The 24,897-nt window shown below is 40.8% G+C and overlaps 1 protein-coding gene across 5 annotated transcripts in view; it reads right to left on the bottom strand.

Annotated features, from left to right (window-relative positions):
• Positions 1–24,897, bottom strand: part of LOC126184526 (uncharacterized) — a 338,097-nt gene that overhangs the window by 20,139 nt on the left and 293,061 nt on the right. For all 5 annotated transcript variants that reach the window (XM_049926932.1, XM_049926965.1, XM_049926957.1 and 2 more), the window contains 3 exons: positions 18,130–18,233; positions 12,519–13,048; positions 1,275–1,355 (listed from right to left, as the gene is read on the bottom strand). In XM_049926932.1, the coding sequence (XP_049782889.1) occupies positions 1,275–1,355; positions 12,519–13,048; positions 18,130–18,233 (715 nt within the window). The remainder of the gene's footprint in view (positions 1–1,274; positions 1,356–12,518; positions 13,049–18,129; positions 18,234–24,897) is intronic.

Here is a 24,897-nt window from a genome sequence, read left to right as displayed (position 1 = left end):
GAGCCCTCCAAAATGTGTCATTTTTGATACAATTCTTTTTTCAAATGTTCCAGGAAATATGACGTCAGCTGATAAAACAGTTACCTCTACTTCAAGTTATAAGTGTTTGCTGATGAGATGGCTGCCTTATTGTGGGAGAAAGCATTTCAATGATGAATCAACCCAGACTTTTCAAACTTGAAAAGACAAATACTTCAGGAAGAGGAGAAGGCAATAAAGAAATACACCTTCAAACTAGGCTGACAGCTCTTAAGACCACAGACTGATGCAAGTCTGCATTCAAAGCTCTAAATTCTTGTTTCAAACCTAAGATGACGATGAACTCTTTAAAAATCTTACGTGGTAGAGTCTGTTATGTATACTTGAAATGGCAGGTCTGAGCAGTGTAGAAATGAAATGCCAAGGGAAGAAGATGATGATGAAGAAGAAGAGGAGGAGGAAGAGGAAGAAGGATAAAACATTAAATAATTACATTCAAATAAAAAATGGGCAGATATGATGTATAGAATGGCAGGAGATTTCAGCTACAGAAATTTTTATGGAAAGTATGAGTTTAAATCTGTTAACAAATGGATGTCAAAGGATCAATGAACGAAAAATGAAAATAAGAAAGGCAAGGACAGAGGAGACTGTCAACTGATAATGCAGTGATCTTGAACACACACACCAAGCAGACTATGGGATCACGAAGCCAAGTTGGAGACAGAATTCCTTATTACAATTTTCAGCAGCAGCAGCACTGGGGCAAAGGAACAATATGCTTATTTTCTCTGGTGTCTATTTAGCAGTGGCTCAGACAGATCACATCAGAACACGAGAATGAAGTGTGTAAAATGTATTTGTAAACCTGAGGAAATTTCAGATCTGTGAAGGCATTACTTTTCAGCAAGACAAGACAAACTTTTCTTAGTGCATGTGTTGGTTATGTGTTTCCTAGTATTATTGGAAAGAATGTGGAAGGCATCAAATAAGAAGCTGCCAACAGTGACTGATGGGTCAGACATGCACACTAAAAGGAGAGGAGGAAGACTGAGACTATGGAAGAGATTGATGTTGAACTATCTCATTCTCAGCTTCCAATAACTGGGAAACAAACAACTAAAGTAACTTGCAATACTGCTTTTTATTTTAATTTAATTTAGAAGTACAGTCACCATCTCCTCAGCTGCATATAACACAAACTTCATAAAGTGTATTCAACTTTTGTTAGCATAAAAGCTATGGACAGAACATTATTCTGTTAAATTTAGCTTGCCTATTATATAAATACTTACCGTTTCTTGAAGGGAAATTTTGCTCTAAGTTTATTCAGAAGCTTGCCTTTGTTTTTACTGTCAATATTTAATTCACCAGCCCTAAAAATCAAAAGAAGATGAAAAATTAATAATGGAAAGCATAAGATGCATAAAACTTAAATACTCACTATTTTGAAAGAACAAGATATTTTTGGAGGTGTACCTCTCATTTTAGTTTTATAATAATTTTGTTTAATACTACATTTTATCAAACATGCATAAAGACGATCAATTTCTCATTAGTCTGTCAATCCCAGAAGCATAAAACTTCAGTAATCAGATTAAAACAAAAAACAAAACATGAGCTAGTCTGATAAACATATATTATTGTAATTTTATTGTATGAAACCTTGCTTGTTAAATACGTCACCAACACAAACTTTTAAGAAATTAGATGTACTCTTCTCCAGCTTTTTATTCTGTATAACGATGTTCAGTCATTTTGTCACCTGTATTAGGACTCCAGTCTGTAATGATTATTAAAACCATTGTTGCAATTTACATATTGTTTTTCTTTCATTTTCTATATAATAGTCCCTCTTTTCTGAGCTGATAGTTAATGTAAAAGGTGTTGGTGTCTGCCACCAAAACTTCTGTTTGACTCTCAATTCAACCTCACTAATCTCATTTACAATATTATGTACAGGATAGATGCTAGTCACCATATAGTGTGTGTGTGTGTGTGTTTTTTTCCACTGTTTAATTTCATTTGCACACACACTCAGATCCTTACTTTATCTTAAAATTTTCTAATTCTGAAATGATATTCAAAGATCACCATTCCATAAAGCCATTTAATGATTTCATCTTTGAAACTTCTTAACAGATTAACAGTCTGCTGGATCAAGACACAAAAATGGGGGGGGGGGGGCTTTGTTTTTTTAGGACTAGTGCTCTACCAATTGAGCTGTCCAAATAAAACTCAAGGCTCTGAAATAGGGCTGGAAGGACAGATTGTGAGTCATGTTTGAATAGCTCAGTTGGTAGAACACCTAGTCCGTGAAAGGAAGAAGGTCCCAGGTTCTAATCCTGGACCAACATACAATTTTAATCTGCCAGAAAGTTTTGAATCAGCACATACTTCACTGCAGAATGAAAATTCTTTCTTTATTCTCTTCTATTTCCTGTACACTGCCCACCTTAATATTATAGTTCATAAATGCAGCTAAGAATAATTTCACACAAGAATGCAGAAGATGGACAATTACAGCCCAAGATAACACTCTCTCACTTAGTAATAGAGTGCCTATTCTTTATCTTTCATATTTCCATGTCATTATTACCTTTAAATTCCTCATCATTTATATCTTTATTGCTGATGGTTCTGGTAAAAAGAGAAACAAAATATCCCATCAAAGCTGGGATGGAAATTTGCAGATCACCACCACCACCACCACCACCACCACCACCACCACCACCACCAGCACTGCCTCCGCCTTTAGTTTTTCCATGTGCTACAGGCTTCAGTTATATACGTCCATGTCACGCCTGCTTCTTTTCTAATGTCTTCTTGTCTTCTATTCACGTTTCATTAGCTTATTGATTTTGTTCACACTTATCTTCAGCAATCCCACAAAGAACTTCCTTGATCTGTGTACTATCCATTTGGCAAGCTATACATCCTGACCACCGCCATTTCATTTTCATTACATTCAAAATTTAATCTTTCATGTCAGTTTGTTCCCTGTTCTATTTGTCTGTTCACCTGCTTCTGCTGTGATTTCCAATGTACACCTCCCTTGTTGAGCAACATTCAGTTTTTGAATTGTTCTCACTTAGAAGACCATGTCTCACAGCATTAAGTCAAAACTGTAAAATATGCTGATTATAAACTTTTTGTTTCATAGCTTTTTTGGGAACAATAATTAGTTTGTCAAAAGCACTAGAGGCTGTTTTTACTTTTACGTCTTTTTCTTTTTGTGTCAATCCAGACATTATCTCTAATTTCCCAAAACTACAAAAATTTGTCAACCAGTTATTTGTACATTTTTTGGCTGCATAATAAACTATAAGCAATTTAGCCAATTCATGCTATGTCCAATGAGTTATCTCAAGTGAATATCTACTCTTATCTTTAAATGAAGTTATCAGTTAGTCATAAGGTAAACTACAAAAGTGTGAAGAGCCCAGACATACATAATACTTAAGAAAGGGAAGAAAGAAGTGAGTCAAAAAAAGGTGTAAAAGACAAATTCTGCCCCACTTCAACTAACAATCAGTTCTAATCCAGCCTTAAGCCTTTCCTGCTTCCAACTCCTTGTCACATGGCTCACTTTTGTGCAAAACATCCTAGAACAAGATCTGTCTCCTGCATCCTCCCAGCACATCCAGCTACAGTTCTCTGTTCTGACAAATTTGTCCGCCCAATGGAAGAGCACATTGCTCCTTGCAGGGAATGAATGGGGAAGCTGCATGGCAGAATTTTGCAGGATAAACTTATTCATTGCTATCAATTGGTTTAACACTCTAGCAACCAAGCCCAAGCATAATTTGGGCCACAACACTGTCTTCAAAGGATTGCACCGAAATATGTCTCGGACTGCGATGTTTCATGACACTGAAGCCATCTGTTGCTCGAAAATTGTGATGTTCCACATGAGAAAAATGTACGTATGTCTCACTACCTGTCCATCGACAGGTGCTGCTCCCTGGTGTCAGTTCATAGAGTTACTTCAAAAGTGAACCTAAGAGCAGCTGTCATGACTGAGTCACTGTATGCTTGTATAGTCGCACGATTCAAGTGTGTACTCTTTAAGGTTTTAATGTTCCCTGTAACTCTGCTAAAATATGCCATGCTTGTTGACTAAGAATGTTTGGAAACTCTAAATGAAGAATTGAGTCTGGATTGGAAGGATAAATATCTGAGTGGGAACAGTCTTAAGAAATTGGGAAAGGATTCTTTCAGAAACGCACAATACTGGTTCACTATAAGCAAAAGGACAAGACTTTCCTGATAAAATTCCTGCAACTAAGTTGAAGCAAAATTCAACATGGGTTTGCACGACTTGCTTAGAAAAGACAAGTCTACTGGAAAATTAATGAAGAAACCCAAGCTGGTATTGCCCTGATTGCAACATCCCTGCATGCCAGACTGCTTCTACTGACTTTTCCATATGGAAGCCAATTACATGAGAAACTGCTCAACGAACTCACCTCACCACTTCATCAGTATTGTAAAATTTGTAACCTATCACAGAACTAAAATAAAGATGAGAAATAAATCTTGAAGCCTTGTCATTTTTAGTGTGTACTGCCCTTTAAGATTCCTCAAACAAATATGCGCCAGTAAGGTTATAAATAACAGTATAAATGGCTGGTTTTCTCTGCCCAGAATTTTTGTAAGTACTTGGACCTTAAATTGTTAAGAACCATGAAAGAAGGCAGTATAAGTGGAAGAGACTTGAAGGCACCAGAAGGTTTCAATTTAATGCTGAAAAGCACAGGGGCTATGACTATGGCCGTAATTTATTGATGATAGAATGTAACATTGCTCTCAAACAAGCCCAAAATGACGTAGAGAGCCTGTGAACTTTTCACTGAACAAGTTTGTTAGCTAGTCTAATCCTTGCAGATGTGTCCTCGAAGATGCTAATTTGCCCACCACAATCCTTACATAATACAATATGTAAAACTTGTTCTAATACACTCAAATCTAATAAAACATAACCTAAACTATTTACATGATCTCCTTTGTCAATAAACAAATCCTCATGGTTTCCAAGCTTCCTCCTCAAAGCACTAGTAGGCGTGTCCTTTTTGTGTGTCTGTGAAACATCTATTTCAGGATCAACATTGGATTCAGATCCACTCAAATGCTGATTTCCAAGAAAATGTCACTTATTAAAAGAACTCTTTCTTTTCGTCATGTGGAAATGAGGAATAAGAATGTGTAATAGTACACCAAACCACTATGTTTACAGTTCAACACCTGTAAAACACTACAACCACAAAGTAAATCCACAAGATGCATGTGCAATCCTGCCAATTGTTTTTACACACTGCATCCAACCTCTTAACATGAATTCAAGGAATAAATAGCTGAAAACCACAGCCTTGTAGATTGAATAGTTCCTGAGATAGCAAGTCAATGAAGGAAGGCCGGATTTTTTTACACTTGTGCTATTAACTTTGAAATGATAAACTGTACACTTCCAATTGGAATTAATCGACAAATGACACATCAAATTATTCAGGACAGATCAAATATTATTAAGAGATAATAATCAGAAAATGTCACTTTTTGACCAATTTCACCATATGCACTCACCTTAAGTTGTTCATCATTAGCAATAAGCACTTTCTAGCACTATAAAATAAAATTATTTGCCAAAAGAATCTTCGTTCTGTTAGGGAAAAACCACAACACAACAAACTGCGGAACCAAATAGACAGCCATATTTGACTTTTTTTAACTATGTCATGCATAGGTTAAGAGTACACTATAAGGCAGCCGAAAAGACTACATGCGTACTCTTACTGCACTCCCTTCATTTCTAACATTCTGTCTGAATAATTTTCTTTGCATCAAAACAATTTTTCTAGTGCATGCATTTGTGTGAGCAAAATATGAGAGTTTCCTTGATTACTAAATTAAATAGAAAACAATGTGTGTTTTGTTGTAATGCTGTTTCTTTTATTTAAAACCAATTTTATTTCCAAATATGTAGGAACTGGAAAACGGAAAAATATAAGAGAAAAAGAGAAAGGAGGCTCATTTTATGGAGTCTATAATTGAAGACGCAAGAAATAGAATTGTTAATGGGCAAGTAAAAGAAACATTGTGAAATGCTTGGGAACAAATGGCTGTACGCTAAGGAAGTGACTAAAAGCAATAAGTATTATCTTATTATTACTGTTATCGTTTACCCATAGTGAGCGCTGTGTTCTGTTGGCCTTTAGGTGGAACGCAGTGTACCTAATTCCAAAGAGATTTTTATTTATCTTAACAGAGTTATGCCCCCACATCATTACGCAGATTCAAAAGACGTTCAATCCAGTCATGGAGAAAGAATTTCCAGATCACTGCCTGGACCTAGATGCCCGATTTTGTGGTCCGATCAGAAGAGAAATGATGAGGCTGGTATTCAGTTTTGCAGAGCAGAATAATCTTGATCACAGGTTCAAACGAACTGTAACACTGGCAGGAAGGGATTGGCTGACTGACTTTAGCAAGAGACAGGGATTATCTCTTCATAATCCTGAGCTAAGAGTGCAGCTTCAAGCAAATTATGAGTTTAAACAAAACCAAAGTAGACCAATTTTTTAATAATTTGGAGTCATGCTACGATGTGAAAAAGTTTCAACCTAACAGAGTCTTTCATTTTCAACATGGACGAGACAGAACTGTCAACATTACCACACAAGATACCTAAAATTCTATCTCCAAAAGGCAAGAAAACAGTCTGCAATGTAGTGAAAGGTGAAAGAGGAGAAACCATAACAGCAGCCTGCTGCTTCAGCCCCACAGAAATTTACAACCCACCAGTCTTGATTTTCCCTTATAAACATATGAAGCCAGAAATCTTCTCTGACGCCTCAGTAGGGACTTTAGCCTTGGTTTACAAGTCTGGTTTCATAAACTCCAAACTGTTTGTGCAGTGGTTGAAACACTTTGCTCAGCACATAAACCTGTGAACTAATGATTCTATACTCCTCACTTAGGACAATCATGGATCCTATTGCTCTCTTGAAGCCATTGCGCTTTGCAGATAACAACATACCTCTTCTTTCCCTAGCTTCCCATTCTAGCCACAAGTCCCTGGACAAGAGGTTCTGGGGTCCTCTTAAATCACTGTATGCAGTGGAAGCTAGGTAAGTTCATTGTTACTAATCCAGGAAGACCCATTAGACAGACAGATGTGAGACCCTTGTTTCAAGCTGCATATTCCAGAGCAGATGCAACCCAAACTGTTGAGAAATCCTTTGAGTCAATGGGAATATTCCTGGGTCAATCCGGATGTCTTCATAGCAGAAGACTTTGCTCCAGTAGAACTCGCAGACAGAGCTGAATTTCCAACTACTAAAGAAAGCAAAGGAGTTCAACAAGAGCCCACGGACTGCTGCTTCTCAATGACTGACAGACTTTGCTGCTTCTCAATGACTGACAGACACAAATGAAGCAGAATGCTGATGTACAAGCAGAGGTAGGCCTATTCAATATTTATCCACTTCCAAGAACACAGAAGCAAATGGCAAAAAATCCAATATTCTGTCTGGGCCTCTGTAGAAAAATGCATGGTTAGAAAAGATAAACCAGAAAATTAACTAAGAGACAAATAACACTACTGAACAACAAAGAATCTCTAAGGATAATCTGGACTTACCCGTGCCATCGACTTCAGGAATAACCAGGTCCAAACCCAAGGAGGAATACGATGTTTTGAACTGTCCTGTGTGGGGTGAAGACTACAGAGGCGAATCGTGGAAGATTAGATTAAGTGTGATAATTGTTCCCAATGGTGGCATGAAAAACACACAGGTTATGAAGGATGTGGTGAATTTTCTTGTGATTTATATTAGTGTGTACGCTTTCACTACATATCACAATTGAGGTGACTGAGTATGGAAGAGCAGTGTCTTACACATGTGACATTTAATGTATGTGTTAAAAGTTAGGCAGCTGTACTGATATATGTTGTTCCTAAATAAACTAGAAATAATTTGTTACAAGAGAAGTTGGTTTTTACCTTCTTATCTAGGAGATATGAGTGATTTAATAGGAAGTGCATACTTTTTCCGGACTTACCCTATCTTAGAATATAGACTGAACATATTGACAGAAATAGCATTTGTAAAGTTGCTGAACATGAAAGGGAAGCATGAAAAGGGAGTGAGACAGAACTGTAATGTATCCCCAATTTTATTCACTTACATATTGTGCAAGTATTAATTAGATGATACTGGAGGAATTGGACAAGGAAATGAGACACTTAAAGTAGTAGATGAGTTTTGCTATTTGGGCAGCAAAATAACTGACTATGGCTGATATGGAGAGGACATATGCACACTGGCAATAGCAAGAAAAAGAGTTTATGAAAATGAGAAAATTATTAACACTGAATATAATGTAAAGATTAGGAAATCTTTCTTGGATTGCAACCTTATATGTAAATAAAATACAGATGATACAAAGAGAATATTTCATCCTTTACCATGCCAAAGTTAGATCTTTAGAAGGTAACGCAGATAACTTCTCCTTGTCTTGTGCTTGTGAATATCTCTGTTATTTTCAGACTAAAATAGATTGTTAATAAGAAGTTTTGTAACCAAATAAACATTCTAAAGAAGAGGCACTGAATCAAATCAGGAATAAAACAAACTTGTGACAACTCAATTAAAAGAAGGATTTGTTAATATGACACATATGGAGGCACCGATGAATCTTCAATTTGGTAATTAGAGGGAGAGGAGGGGGGGGGGGGGGGGAGTGTGAGGGGTAAAAACTGGTTCAAGCAGATGTAGGTTCCAGTAGTTACGCAATGATGAAGGGGCTTGCATATGACAGACTAGTGTGAAGAGCTGCATCAAACCAGTACACAACAGCCATAGGCCACTTTCGAATTCAATGCCAAGTACCAGTGTATGTATTTTCAACAAAAAGATATTCTCTTCTAAGTAACAAGATAAGAACTACTGGAAAAATAATAAAAAGGTGGACAGGAAAAATGAAGAAATTTCTTTTAAAAGTTTTTAATGAGTTTCCAAAGGGAACTCCCAAACTGCAGATAGCATTAATGATTTTTCAGGAACCAAGATTTACAATAACTGTATGCTCTTTTAAAAAAAGAAAGAAAAGATACCTTTACAAAAGATGACACAGGCATAATAAAATGACAAAAGAGTAAATGTAAAAATGTTTGATATAATAAAATTGACACTAAAAATAAAAGTCAGCTACATATCAACATATTATGGAGACCAAATCCTTCGATGATTGAAATACACTCCTGGAAATGGAAAAAAGAACACATTGACACCGGTGTGTCAGACCCACCATACTTGCTCCGGACACTGCGAGAGGGCTGTACAAGCAATGATCACACGCACGGCACAGCGGACACACCAGGAACCGCGGTGTTGGCCGTCAAATGGCGCTAGCTGCGCAGCATTTGTGCACCGCCGCCGTCAGTGTCAGCCAGTTTGCCGTGGCATACGGAGCTCCATTGCAGTCTTTAACACTGGCAGCATGCCGCGACAGCGTGGACGTGAACCGTATGTGCAGTTGACGGACTTTGAGCGAGGGCGTATAGTGGGCATGCGGGAGGCCGGGTGGACGTACCGCCGAAATGCTCAACACGTGGGGCGTGAGGTCTCCACAGTACATCGATGTTGTCGCCAGTGGTCGGCGGAAGGTGCACGTGCCCGTCGACCTGGGACCGGCCCGCAGCGATGCACGGATGCACGCCAAGACCGTAGGATCCTACGCAGTGCCGTAGGGGACCGCACCGCCACTTCCCAGCAAATTAGGGACACTGTTGCTCCTGGGGTATCGGCGAGGACCATTCGCAACCGTCTCCATGAAGCTGGGCTACGGTCCCGCACACCGTTAGGCCGTCTTCCGCTCACGCCCCATCATCGTGCAGCCCGCCTCCAGTGGTGTCGCGACAGGCGTGAATGAAGGGACGAATGGAGACGTGTCGTCTTCAGCAATGAGAGTCGCTTCTGCCTTGGTGCCAATGATGGTCGTATGCATGTTTGGCGCCGTGCAGGTGAGCGCCACAATCAGGACTGCATACGACCGAGGCACACAGGGCCAACACCCGGCATCATGGTGTGGGGAGAGATCTCCTACACTGGCCGTACACCACTGGTGATCGTCGAGGGGACACTGAATAGTGCACGGTACATCCAAACCGTCATCGAACCCATCGTTCTACCATTCCTAGACCGGCAAGGGAACTTGCTGTTCCAACAGGACAATGCACGTCCGCATGTATCCCGTGCCACCCAACGTGCTCTAGAAGGTGTAAGTCAACTACCCTGGCCAGCAAGATCTCCGGATCTGTCCCCCATTGAGCATGTTTGGGACTGGATGAAGCGTCGTCTCACGCGGTCTGCACGTCCAGCACGAACGCTGATCCAACTGAGGCGCCAGGTGGAAATGGCATGGCAAGCCGTTCCACAGGACTACATCCAGCATCTCTACGATCGTCTTCATGGGAGAATAGCAGCCTGCATTGCTGCGAAAGGTGGATATACACTGTACTAGTGCCGACATTGTGCATGCTCTGTTGCCTGTGTCTATGTGCCTGTGGTTCTGTCAGTGTGATCATGTGATGTATCTGACCCCAGGAATGTGTCAATAAAGTTTCCCCTTCCTGGGACAATGAATTCACGGTGTTCTTATTTCAATTTCCAGGAGTGTATGTGCCTTCCATATGCCATCAAGAACAGCACAATCCTTCAAATACTTGACAGCCATAATCAGTTACCTACAAAAAGCGTGGAATAGATATGCCCACATGAGGATGTCATCTCCAGATTGTATGAAGGCCACACCTTTGGACAAGCAGTGCATAAAAACAAATAAATAAATAAATTTGCATGCACTTCTGCTCCAACAATGAGACAAGCTGCTGATGATATCCCGAAAACTTCAAGGAGATCTGTTTTAAGGGCTGGGGAATATGTCCCTTGTGTATCCATCGGTGATGCAATACATTTATCCATTAATGTCATTTATCATTGCCAATATTTTTGGTTTTCCCAAAAAATAAAGGAAAGAAAGAACATAAAATGAGGATCAAACAATTGCTACAAGGACGTCACCACTTAACATTAGCACAAATAGGATTGGGATACAGAAGTAACCGTGTATTGAACAACCTACTGGAGTGTATTAAGTGCTTGGTGGGTAGCCTAACGTGGCTAGATTTTACAATGAACTAAAGAGAATTCTCTCGGGTAACTATTTCAACAGTAGAAAATTATTTTCACATGCATTATTAAAATTAATGTATTGAGATGTAATGTAATTAACATTAACACTGTACAGTCTTCCTTTACAGATCCTAGAAACCTCACCTCCTCCTTGGAATCGGATTCATGCAAAATATGTTTTATAAAAAACTCAGAGAGAAAGGTAAATTCAAGAAGCAGATATGAAGTTAATGAGAAAAGACACAACTAGAGAAACTGTGGCATTAAAATACCCATGTTAGATGCAATAAACATACTTAACTCCCATAGTCTAGCATGTGCACAATGAAAATGAAGAGCACTAAGATAGATTTTTTTTTAAACAGGTAAATGAAAGGAGAAAGACCAAAGGAAAGTTCCAATAAATATTTGCTAGAAACAGTGAAGAAGGAGCGGACAGAGTAGACTTTATATGGGAAGTAATCTGAGAAAAACATAGATACAGAAGCAGTAAGGGTTGGTGAGGACTTTAATCCACATCTGGTCAACTGAAGTTCAACAGTGCCAATTATCTCTGAACCAATAATGAAACCTGTTCCCAGTCTCTTATGATACACCGTTAGATGAAGACTTGTCATTCTCATTTTAATAATTCAGTACATGAAACATTATTAAAGGTTTGTATATAAATTGCATAACATGATTACTCTAAATTCTACCTATAGCTCATACTTATTCACTGAAGTTTGTGGCAAAAAAGCATGTACCATGATACACATAAGAGACTCTTCACAATGCAATTACAACACATTATGAACATGATGGCTAAAGAGTAATAACTTTGATTCCATACAGAACCATTGTGCATAGTGACTGAAGGATAGGTATACAGCAATCACTTACAATCCCAATGGTTTTTTTTATAATTCTTGCATATCTAGTTTTCCAGCTATAAATAGCCATCTTCAGTGCTAAAATACAAGGAAATTACAGAATATCAACTGATTTATGTAAAACGATATGTAAAACACCTATTTTAGCCAACATACCTTATGAGCCAGCTCTAATCCAACAAACTCATGCCACCGTATTACTCCCCCCCCCCTTCCTGGTATACAGGCAGAAGGAAACTGAGGTTGCTGTTTACAGCAGCTTCGGTTTGCGTCATGTAGTGTAAGTAAAATCTTCTATAGTCTGAAAACTAACTAACTTAGTTTCTATCCGATATACATAATAGTTTAAAACCCAATTTTATTAAATAAAATAAGTAAGTATTTTAGCACTGAAGGCGGCTATAAACCATCATGATATTCAATAACAGTGACAAGAAATAAGATATTTGGTATATTTGGTAAATACTCTTACCTTTGTTTTGGCAATGTAGTTACTGGAGATACACTGGGTACTGTGAATGGTGCTGCATGCTGTGGGTATGGATAGGGCATTGGCATAGGTTGTGGGTAGTTCATTGTCATTTGGTGTGGGTAGTTTATTGGCACATGTGCCATGTAGTTTACTGGTGCAGTCTGCATGAAATTAAATGTTGTTCCAGACACCGATCCTATTCCTGAACTGGAACTGAATTCATTTTTCTTATCTGTGTGTACTGCAGGCACTGTCACATGACTCTTTTTCCCTTCTGTTCCTTTAGTATGTCCATACTGAAGTGGTGCTCCCTCTAATGAAGGAATTAGTTTTGGTATGTCTTGTACTTCTGATGGTGCTTGTGTTTTCATTTGATGGGATGGCATTTCACCAGCATAAGGAAAAGCAAAATTTGATGGGGATGTTATTTCTTTATTTGCAAGTGGTAAGACTAGTGCTAAATTGCTCTCAGTTTTAAGTGAAGCCGCACCCAGTTGACTCACATCAGATGTATGCACTGAATTTGGCAACTGTAAAAAGAAAGAGGAAGAAATAACCAGCTAAACAAAACATCTAGTCAAGAATTTTACAGCTAACCATGGTTTAAAATAATGTACAAAATTAAATTGTTGAGTGACACCACAGCAAGTAATGGCATTTATTTCATTGGTAATTAAAAGTTAGAACAAATAACTGGCTAATATCAATGCTTGGTTGAGTATCTAATGTAGACTTGCAAACTATTCTACATAACATATTTTTAACATGTGAATGTCTGTATCAGGTTCAAACATAACATCATATTCTAAGACACATTTGGCTCTGAAGACTTCACCATATCATTTCCACAACACAATACTGAACAATAATTGCATTCTTAAACACCTTGGTTTATACCTTTAGAAATAAAAATTGATAATACACAAATTTAAAGATAAAGGTGAAAAAATTTATGATAAAATGTAATTTGGTGAAGAGTGTGTGTGTCTAACATATAATTTAATTGGAACAATTAAACCGAGACAGAATGTAACATAAAATAATGAGAGACCACAAATTAATTTTAAGTCAGAAATACCTCCATTGAATACTGAAGGCAAAGTTCAACAATGGCAAAATTCAACCATGGCAAAGTTCAACCATAAGAAATTGTGTGCGAACTGGTGCAGACATCTGTGGAATATCTTCCCTATCTAGGGCGGTGGGTATCAAAAAATACTTCAGCCCAATGTACTTGATAAAATAATGGCTTCTCTTTAATATTGTTATCAAGCCTATATGAAATGTTTCCAGGGAAATAGCACCAGAGGCAAGCAATATCTCTTGTTTATATGCCACACTCAACAGTGTGTGGAGCAAATCTATGGGTGTGCCCCATTTGAATGGCCACTATAATAGTACATAAATCCCTATAATAATTTTTTTCTCCAAAATTTCTTGTCAAACAAACAAAAAAGTGATATTACTGAACTTTCATCATAGAGATCTGCTATTTTGGTGTATGAAATGATAACAAAAATATGGTTCCATTAAGAAATAATGTTAATACCTTTATCTTGGGATCAAAGGAGATGTTTCACGAGGTCTCATCACTATTCCTCTATGGAAAAAGAGATTATTATTAATATTTACTGAATCAAAACTTTTTTGAGGTAAAAATGATGTGTTCTTCACCCTGCATACTGTAGTGTGTAAAGTTATACAAATGTTCAGATTATAAACGAAGAAATATAGAAATTACCCCCATAATTTTCAATGTGGAAAATTAGTGCTAGTCATAATTAGATATAATTATACTTTACAGAAGTACCCTGCAGTGGGTGCTCCTGCCAATTGGTGAATAAACTGACTCATCTTTTATGATTGAAGGCTCTCCTTCATTGTATGATCTATGGAACACCAAATGTAAAAGAATGATGATTAGTTGGAACTCTTAATATCCTTTTCAATACTCCAATGTTCCCTTAACTGTAAATTCTAATGCAAAACGAAGTGCACGTGTATCCACAGCAGGCCCTTCTTCTAACACAAGTATCTATCTGACTGCAGCTCCCACCAACACATTCATAAATGGTTGTAGTTTTATACATACGATATATACACTTTGTTCATAAATTTCCCAAGCAGTAAACATTTACATTAAGCATATATTTTCACACCTATACAATTTTGACTTATTTCCACAAGAATCAACCAACAACCTTTGTTTTTGATACACTTAAATGGTGTCCATCTTTTAAACTATTCTGGTCACCATTGGCAACAAGCAATTTTGTCATTTACATTAACATTCCTCCTCGACGATAAACATGTATGTCTTTTGGCTAAAATCAATATGTACTACAGTGACTATCTGCAAGTACCTATTTTTTCATAATGTCACTTTTGGCATGTAATCTGCTCAAAAGGAGTTTTGCTCTGTCTGCTTATCTGAGAATGTGTGTGGCCTTAGATTCCAGTGGAGCAGAGAATGAAAAGATAAACCTTACAAAACTACAAAAAACATCTTTCGTGACAAATGAAACAGTAACAAAAATAAAGGCAGCTGTTTGAAATTGTGCATCTGTGGAATGAAGAGCTATATCTAGGTAAAATTCAAAAATATTAGGAAAAGGATAGATTGCTACTAACTGCAAAGAGTCAAAGCCTTCTTCAGCAAAGAAAACACACACATGTTCAAAAAAGCAATTTCGCTCTCTGCTCTCTCTCTCTCTCTCTCTCTCTCTCTCTCTCTCACACACACACACACACACACACACACACACACACACACACACACTTACACACATGGCCCCTATCACCAGCAGCTCTGACCAGTAACATTCAACATGTACACTTGGATTCTATAAGCATGCTACCTACAATGTTGTCAAGATTTTGCTGCTCAAGTCTTTCCCACTCCTGAGGTCATCCAGTGTTTGGAGAGGGTTCTTACAATGACACACTGCAAGTCCCAACTTATGTCAGCAAGTTGTATCGGTTTCAAGTCGGCACATACTGTAGGCCACTCCATTTGGTTGGCTCCTACTTCTTTATGGAGGTATTAACAGACTGGGTGTGGTGTGCTCATAAATTATTGCTTCAGTAGATGAAATCATTGCTGAAACATTGACTAAGGGTGAAAAAACAAGTCTGAAGGATTCTGCCCTGATACTTCACAGCCTTCAACTTACCCTTGACAGAAATGAGAGGTGTTCGGTATCTGTGCATGCTAGCAGTCCAAAACATAACTGATCCACCTTCTTGGAGAACTTGTGGGACTGCACGCCCATGATGTGCACTCACACCTGGGTACCTACACACTAATCTACGGTGATTGTCATCTATGAGACAAATCTTGCACTAATCAATTAAAACAATCTAGTGTAAGTTATTCAGATTCCATTCCAGGTGTTCTTTTACCATCTTATTCACACACCTCGGTTCTGGGTGCCCTGTACAATTGTTCAAAATTGGGGCCTAGAAGCCAAACAATCGTGTGGAGACAACTGAATATCTACAAGCGATAATCTCTAGGTATTGGTTATCAACTGTTACTGTTGACTGTGTGGCCACTACAATACAAGTCTTTAGTGTATTGAGTCCCATGATAGCAGTTGAATGTTCCAATGAGGTCACTGTGTTGTATGCCAATTCTGTGGTCAGTGGGATATTATCTAAATTCTGTGTACTGCATATCTATTTAGAAGTGATGTGTTTGTATCACTGTACAAAATGATCAAAGAATGAACATGATCTACATGAACAACAACAACAACAACAACAACAACAACAACAAAGAAGACTGAAAACAATGCTAAGCTTCTGATAGCATCCTCCTTCAGAGTTAACAAATAAAGAATACATGTATACAGGCATGCACACACTTGCACTGTTAACACTGTCCCAGCCAACTACATTGTACGGCCAATGTTTTGGCCAACTACAATTACCAGTAACCTATTTTATCACCTGCATTCTGGCCTATAAGAGATTTGAAGTGGAATCTTTCAACAGGCTCAAAACAAAAGAAATCCATTTGTTCTGGACACAAAGTAGGTAGGAGAGCAAATAATTGCCATATAAGAGATGGCAACTATAATGGTTTTCTACTATTACATTACATAATGTTGCCACTCTCAGTGCTCTACACTAGCTGATTATTCAATGCAAAACGTAACTAATGTCACCGACTATCACTGTGAACCCTACCAGAAATAGATTTCTACAGTAAGTTAGCGGATTTATTTTCCAGTAAACACAACTCATCTTTCAGCACCCAAATTAAAATATTGAATTTATCATTCTTATGTTGTGCTCTTTGCTGAATAACTTCATGTACATCAACTAATAATTTGAATAGTTCAGCCCCCTTCACAGCCCTACTGACAGTAAATGTTAAATCACACTAATCATCATTGTTTAGAATTAGGTTCTCATAAGTAATTAAATAGCCTGTGACAAATTGAATGACAAATTATCCATATGATTAATGTATTATGAACATCTTCATTTCGCAGGAGAGCTTCTGTTAAGTTTGGAAGGTAGGAGACGAGGTACTGGCAGAAGTGGAGCTGTGAGACCGGGCGTGAGTCGTGCTTCGGTAGCTCAGATGGTAGAGCACTTGCCCGCGAAAGGCAAAGGTCCCGAGTTCGAGTCTCGGTCGGGCACACAGTTTTAATCTGCCAGGAAGTTTCATATCAGCGCACACTCCGCTGCAGAGTGAAAATCTCATTCTGGAAACATCCCCCAGGCTGTGGCTAAGCCATGTCTCCGCAATATCCTTTCTTTCAGGAGCGCTAGTTCTGCAAGTTTCGCAGGAGAGCTTCTGTTAAGTTTGGAAGGTAGGAGACGAGGTACTGGCAGAAGTGGAGCTGTGAGACCGGGCGTGAGTCGTGCTTCGGTAGCTCAGATGGTAGAGCACTTGCCCGCGAAAGGCAAAGGTCCCGAGTTCGAGTCTCGGTCGGGCACACAGTTTTAATCTGCCAGGAAGTTTCATATCAGCGCACACTCCGCTGCAGAGTGAAAATCTCATTCTGGAAACATCCCCCAGGCTGTGGCTAAGCCATGTCTCCGCAATATCCTTTCTTTCAGGAGCGCTAGTTCTGCAAGTTTCGCAGGAGAGCTTCTGTTAAGTTTGGAAGGTAGGAGACGAGGTACTGGCAGAAGTGGAGCTGTGAGACCGGGCGTGAGTCGTGCTTCGGTAGCTCAGATGGTAGAGCACTTGCCCGCGAAAGGCAAAGGTCCCGAGTTCGAGTCTCGGTCGGGCACACAGTTTTAATCTGCCAGGAAGTTTCATATCAGCGCACACTCCGCTGCAGAGTGAAAATCTCATTCTGGATCTTCATTTCTGTTTGAAAACAATAGTTAACAACTGTGTGTGGAACATGCCTTCCGTTACCAACATGCAATTAATTTATTAGTCGAGGTAGGAGTCAGAAACTTGTGGATAAGATATGAACTACCTTTCATGACTTTAGTTACCTTTTCAACAGATTCTGATGCAAAACAGCTTATCTAAATAAATTGAAAATGCGCATGTACTTACAAAATAAAATATTTTCTTACAAACTAATGGTTGACAGATTCAAGTAATGCAACATCTGTAAAGGATTATAATGTATTGTCTTACCTTCCCATCTTCATAACAATCATCCATAAGACTTCTGCCACTCTTGTCATGCATAAGGGCTGTTGCTAAGCTTCTATGTAAGGTAGAACTGTTGAGATCTGGAACTATAAATGAAGGCAGATCAGTTATTAAGAGTGCAACCAAGTCACAATCCTAATTCAATTTCTATGTATTAATTTTGACAGAGAACCAGGATAGTAAAATAAAAAAGATTCAAGGGCACGTAAGTTCAATGGAAACAGGTGTCGAATAGACACACATGCACAAACACACGAGGGCATGAGGGAGGGGGAGATAAGAAAGGAAAATCTGATGAAAAGTGTGTAGAAAAAAATGAGGTGAAGGGTGAGAATGGAGAATTTGTGCTATAATTTTCCTTTTTAGCAGGTAATGGGATACTGGATTTTTTTGAACTTAATTTTAAAATGTCTCCTTTCTTCTTGCATCTTACCTATGTGAACAATCCCCTCTCTCATAAAATTCTCTCACATTATCTATCATTTCGCTTTCAGTACGGACTCAATCACACAGCTACTTTTTACTATTATTCATATTTTCTTGATCAGATACATTGTTATTCCAAATATATATATATATATATATATATATATATATATATATATATATATAAAAAGAAAGATGATGAGACTTACCCAACAAAAGCGCTGGCAGGTCGATAGACACACAAATAAACACAAACATACACACAAAACTCTAGCTTTCGCAACCAATGGTTGCCTCGTCAGGAAAGAGGGAAGGAGAAGGAAAGACAAAAGGATTGGGTTTTAAGGGAGAGGGTAAGGAGTCATTCCAATCCCGGGAGCGGAAAGACTTACCTTAGGGGGAAAAAAGGACAGGTTTACACTCGCACACACACACATATCTATCCACACATACACAGACACAAGCAGACATTTGTAAAGGCAAAGAGTTTGGGCAGAGATGTCAGTCGGGACGGAAATGCAGAGGCAAAGATGATGTTGAAAGACAGGTGAGGTATGAGCGGCGGCAGATTGAAATTAGCGGAGATTGAGGCCTGGCGGATAGCGAGAAGAGAGGATATGCTGAAGGGCAAGTTCCCATCTCCGGAGTTCTGACAGGTTGGTGTTAGTGGGAAGTATCCAGATAACCCGGACGGTGTAACACTGTGCCAAGATGTGCTGGCCGTGCACCAAGGCATGTTTAGCCACAGGGTGATCCTCATTACCAACAAACACTGTCTGCCTGTGTCCATTCATGCGAATGGACAGTTTGTTGCTGGTCATTCCCACATAGAACGCTTCACAGTGTAGGCAGGTCAGTTGGTAAATCACGTGGGTGCTTTCACATGTGGCTCTGCCTTTGATCGTGTACACCTTCCGGGTTACAGGACTGGAATAGGTGGTGGTGGGAGGGTGCATGGGACAGGTTTTACACCGGGGGCGGTTACAGGGGTAGGAGCCAGAGGGTAGGGAAGGTGGTTTGGGGATTTCATAGGGATGAACTAAGAGGTTACGAAGGTTAGGTGGACGGCGGAAAGACACTCTTGGTGGAGTGGGGAGGATTTCATGAAGGATGGATCTCATTTCAGGGCAGGATTTGAGGAAGTTGTATCCCTGCTGGAGAGCCACATTCAGAATCTGATCCAGTCCCGGAAAGTATCCTGTCACAAGTGGGGCACTTTTGGGGTTCTTCTGTGGAAGGTTCCGGGTTTGAGGAGATGAGGAAGTGGCTCTGGTTATTTGCTTCTGTACCAGGTCGGGAGGGTAGTTACGGGATGCAAAAGCTGTTTTCAGGTTGTTGGTGTAATGGTTCAAGGATTCCGGACTGGAGCAGATTCGTTTGCCACGAAGACCTAGGCTGTAGGGAAGGGATCGTTTGATGTGGAATGGGTGGCAGCTGTCATAATGGAGGTACTGTTGCTTGTTGGTGGGTTTGATGTGGACGGACGTGTGAAGCTGGCCATTGGACAGGTGGAGTTCAACGTCAAGGAAAGTGGCATGGGATTTAGAGTAGGACCAGGTGAATCTGATGGAACCAAAGGAGTTGAGGTTGGAGAGGAAATTCTGGAGTTCTTCTTCACTGTGAGTCCAGATCATGAAAATGTCATCAATAAATCTGTACCAAACTTCGGGTTGGCAGGCCTGGGTAACCAAGAAGGCTTCCTCTAAGCGACCCATGAATAGGTTGGCGTACGAGGGGGCCATCCTGGTACCCATGGCTGTTCCCTTTAATTGTTGGTAGTCTGGCCTTCGAAAGTGAAGAAGTTGTGGGTCAGGATGAAGCTGGCTAAGGTAATGAGGAAAGAGGTTTTAGGTAGGGCGGCAGGTGATCGGCGTGAAAGGAAGTGCTCCATCGCAGCGAGGCCCTGGACATGCGGAATATTTGTGTATAAGGAAGTGGCATCAATGGTTACAAGGATGGTTTCCGGGGGTAACAGACTGGCTGCAACCCTTCTTTCCATCAGTCCCTATACCAGTTCCAAACCGAACAATCCATTGCCCTCACCCACCTAATCCTTCACCTACACATCCACTCAGCCAATCAACACACCCATCAACTCCTGTCCCTAATAAAAGTCCTCAATCTTTCCTCTCCCACATCCACACCGGTTGTTCAGAGCATCCTCCTACAGGCCAACCGCAAATTAGAAAAGCATGCCACCCTCCACCTTAAAAAACTATCCAATCTCCTGGTTTCCCACCTCCGGAAAGGCAACTCACTCACCCTTCACAACCTTTCCAGCAAACCTCAACCTCCTCTCATTGCACACAAACCCAGTCTCTCCCATCTACTCAATCTCCCACTTCCAGCTCCACTCCCTCCAAAACCTCAAAACTCCAATCAACACAATCTGGAACCGCAACACCCCAATTCAGTAGTTAACCTCTCCTCCAAACCTCTCTCCCAATCCGAAACCTCTGTCCTATCCAAAGGCCTCACCTTCAGCCCCACTCCCAGATTTAACCAAACAGCCCTTGTCAAAGATTTACTGTCCTACACCCGTACTCTCTGCTGGAAATATCACTTTGCCACGAAGAAAAATGATCCTAATCCTACTCCCAATGATCCAACTCCCCAAGATACTATCCAAATTGAACCATGCCTGGAACAGTTCCGTCCTCCGTCACAGCGGGACCCACCTCCCCTTCCTCAAAATCACCCTCTCCTAACCTTCCAGGAATTTCTGACTTCCAGCCTTGCCTCTCAATCCTTCGTAAAAAACCTTAATCCTACTCCCAACATCACCACTGCTGAAGCCCAGGCTATCCGTGATCTGAAGGCTGACCAATCCATCGTCATTCTTCCGGCGGACAAGGGTTCCACGACTGTGGTACTTGATCGTCGGAGGTATGTGGCTGAGGGACTGCGTCAGCTTTCAGACAACACTACTTACAAAGTTTGCCATGGTAATCCCATTCCTGATGTCCAGGCGGAGCTTCAAGGAATCCTCAGAACCTTAGGCCCCCTACAAAACCTTTCACCTGACTCCATCAACCTCCTGACCCCACCAACACCCCGCACCCCCACCTTCTACCTTCTTCCCAAAATTCACAAACCCAATCATCCCGGCCGTCCCATTGTAGCTGGTTACCAAGCCCCCACAGAACGCATCTCTGCCTACGTAGATCAACACCTTCAACCCATTACATGCAGTCTCCCATCCTTCATCAAAGACACCAACCACTTTCTCGAACGCCTGGAATCCCTACCCAGTCTGTTACCCCCGGAAACCATCCTTGTAACCATTGATGCCACTTCCTTATACACAAATATTCCGCATGTCCAGGGCCTCGCTGCGATGGAGCACTTCCTTTCACGCCGATCACCTGCCGCCCTACCTAAAACCTCTTTCCTCATTACCTTAGCCAGCTTCATCCTGACCCACAACTTCTTCACTTTTGAAGGCCAGACATACCAACAATTAAAGGGAACAGCCATGGGTACCAGGATGGCCCCCTCGTACGCCAACCTATTCATGGGTCGCTTAGAGGAAGCCTTCTTGGTTACCCAGGCCTGCCAACCCGAAGTTTGGTACAGATTTATTGATGACATTTTCATGATCTGGACTCACAGTGAAGAAGAACTCCAGAATTTCCTCTCCAACCTCAACTCCTTTGGTTCCATCAGATTCACCTGGTCCTACTCTAAATCCCATGCCACTTTCCTTGACGTTGAACTCCACCTGTCCAATGGCCAGCTTCACACGTCCGTCCACATCAAACCCACCAACAAGCAACAGTACCTCCATTATGACAGCTGCCACCCATTCCACATCAAACGATCCCTTCCCTACAGCCTAGGTCTTCGTGGCAAACGAATCTGCTCCAGTCCGGAATCCTTGAACCATTACACCAACAACCTGAAAACAGCTTTTGCATCCCGTAACTACCCTCCCGACCTGGTACAGAAGCAAATAACCAGAGCCACTTCCTCATCTCCTCAAACCCGGAACCTTCCACAGAAGAACCCCAAAAGTGCCCCACTTGTGACAGGATACTTTCCGGGACTGGATCAGATTCTGAATGTGGCTCTCCAGCAGGGATACAACTTCCTCAAATCCTGCCCTGAAATGAGATCCATCCTTCATGAAATCCTCCCCACTCCACCAAGAGTGTCTTTCCGCCGTCCACCTAACCTTCGTAACCTCTTAGTTCATCCCTATGAAATCCCCAAACCACCTTCCCTACCCTCTGGCTCCTACCCCTGTAACCGCCCCCGGTGTAAAACCTGTCCCATGCACCCTCCCACCACCACCTATTCCAGTCCTGTAACCCGGAAGGTGTACACGATCAAAGGCAGAGCCACATGTGAAAGCACCCACGTGATTTACCAACTGACCTGCCTACACTGTGAAGCGTTCTATGTGGGAATGACCAGCAACAAACTGTCCATTCGCATGAATGGACACAGGCAGACAGTGTTTGTTGGTAATGAGGATCACCCTGTGGCTAAACATGCCTTGGTGCACGGCCAGCACATCTTGGCACAGTGTTACACCGTCCGGGTTATCTGGATACTTCCCACTAACACCAACCTGTCAGAACTCCGGAGATGGGAACTTGCCCTTCAGCATATCCTCTCTTCTCGCTATCCGCCAGGCCTCAATCTCCGCTAATTTCAATCTGCCGCCGCTCATACCTCACCTGTCTTTCAACATCATCTTTGCCTCTGCATTTCCGTCCCGACTGACATCTCTGCCCAAACTCTTTGCCTTTACAAATGTCTGCTTGTGTCTGTGTATGTGTGGATAGATGTGTGTGTGTGTGCGAGTGTAAACCTGTCCTTTTTTCCCCCTAAGGTAAGTCTTTCCGCTCCCGGGATTGGAATGACTCCTTACCCTCTCCCTTAAAACCCAATCCTTTTGTCTTTCCTTCTCCTTCCCTCTTTCCTGACGAGGCAACCATTGGTTGCGAAAGCTAGAGTTTTGTGTGTATGTTTGTGTTTATTTGTGTGTCTATCGACCTGCCAGCGCTTTTGTTGGGTAAGTCTCATCATCTTTCTTTTTAAATATATTTTCCCACGTGGAATGTTTCCCTCTATTATATATATATATATATATATATATATATATATATATATATATATATATATATATATATATAGTGGTGAGAGAATGGTAGGCAGTACTAATGAATAATTCTAACTGGAGGAAATATACAGGGTGTTACAAAAAGGTACGGCCAAACTTTCAGGAAACGTTCCTCACACACAAAGAAAGAAAATATGTTATGTGGACATTTGTCCGGAAATGCTTACTTTCCATGTTAGAGCTCATTTTATTACTTCCCTTCAAATCACATTAATCATGGAATGGAAACACACAGCAACTGAACGTACCAGCGTGACTTCAAACACTTTGTTACAGGAAATGTTCAAAATGTCCTCCGTTAGCGAGGATACATGCATCCACCCTCCGTTGCATGGAATCCCTGATGCGCTGATGCAGCCCTGGAGAATGGTGTATTGTATCACAACTGTCCACAATACGAGCACGAAGAGTCTCTACATTTGGTACCGGGGTTGCGTAGACAATAGCTTTCAAATGCCCCCATAAATGAAAGTCAAGAGGGTTGAGGTCAGGAGAGCGTGGAGGCAATGGAATTGGTTCGCCTCTACCAATCCATCGGTCACCGAATCTGTTGTTGAGAAGCATACGAACACTTTGACTGAAATGTGCAGGAGCTCCATCATGCATGAACCACATGTTGTGTCATACTTGTAAAGGCACATGTTCTAGCAGCACAGGTAGAGTATCCCGTATGAAATCATGATAACGTGCTCCATTGAGCATAGGTGGAAGAACATGGCGCCCAATCAAGACATCACCAACAATGCCTGCCCAAACGTTCACAGAAAATCTGCGTTGATGACGTGATTGCACAATTGCGTGCGGATTTTGGTCAGACCACACATGTTGATTGTGAAAATTTACAATTTGATCACGTTGGAATGAAGCCTCATCCGTAAAGAGAACATTTGCACTGAAATGAGGATTGACACATTGTTGGATGAACCATTCGCAGAAGTGTACCCATGGAGGCCAATCAGCTGCTGATAGTGCCTGCACACGCTGTACATGGTACAGAAACAACTGGTTCTCCCGTAGCACTCTCCATACAGTGACGTGGTCAACGTTTCCTTGTACAGTAGCAACTTCTCTGACGCTGACATTAGGGTTATCGTCAACTGCACGAAGAATTGCTTTGTCCATTGCAGGTGTCCTCGTCATTCTAGGTCTTTCCCAGTCGCGAGTCATAGGCTGGAATGTTCCGTGCTCCCTAAGAC

This window comes from Schistocerca cancellata, chromosome 1 (assembly GCF_023864275.1).
Source record: "Schistocerca cancellata isolate TAMUIC-IGC-003103 chromosome 1, iqSchCanc2.1, whole genome shotgun sequence".
In the NCBI taxonomy this organism is placed as follows: domain Eukaryota; kingdom Metazoa; phylum Arthropoda; class Insecta; order Orthoptera; family Acrididae; genus Schistocerca; species Schistocerca cancellata.
This window is presented reverse-complemented; position numbering and strand designations above follow the sequence as displayed.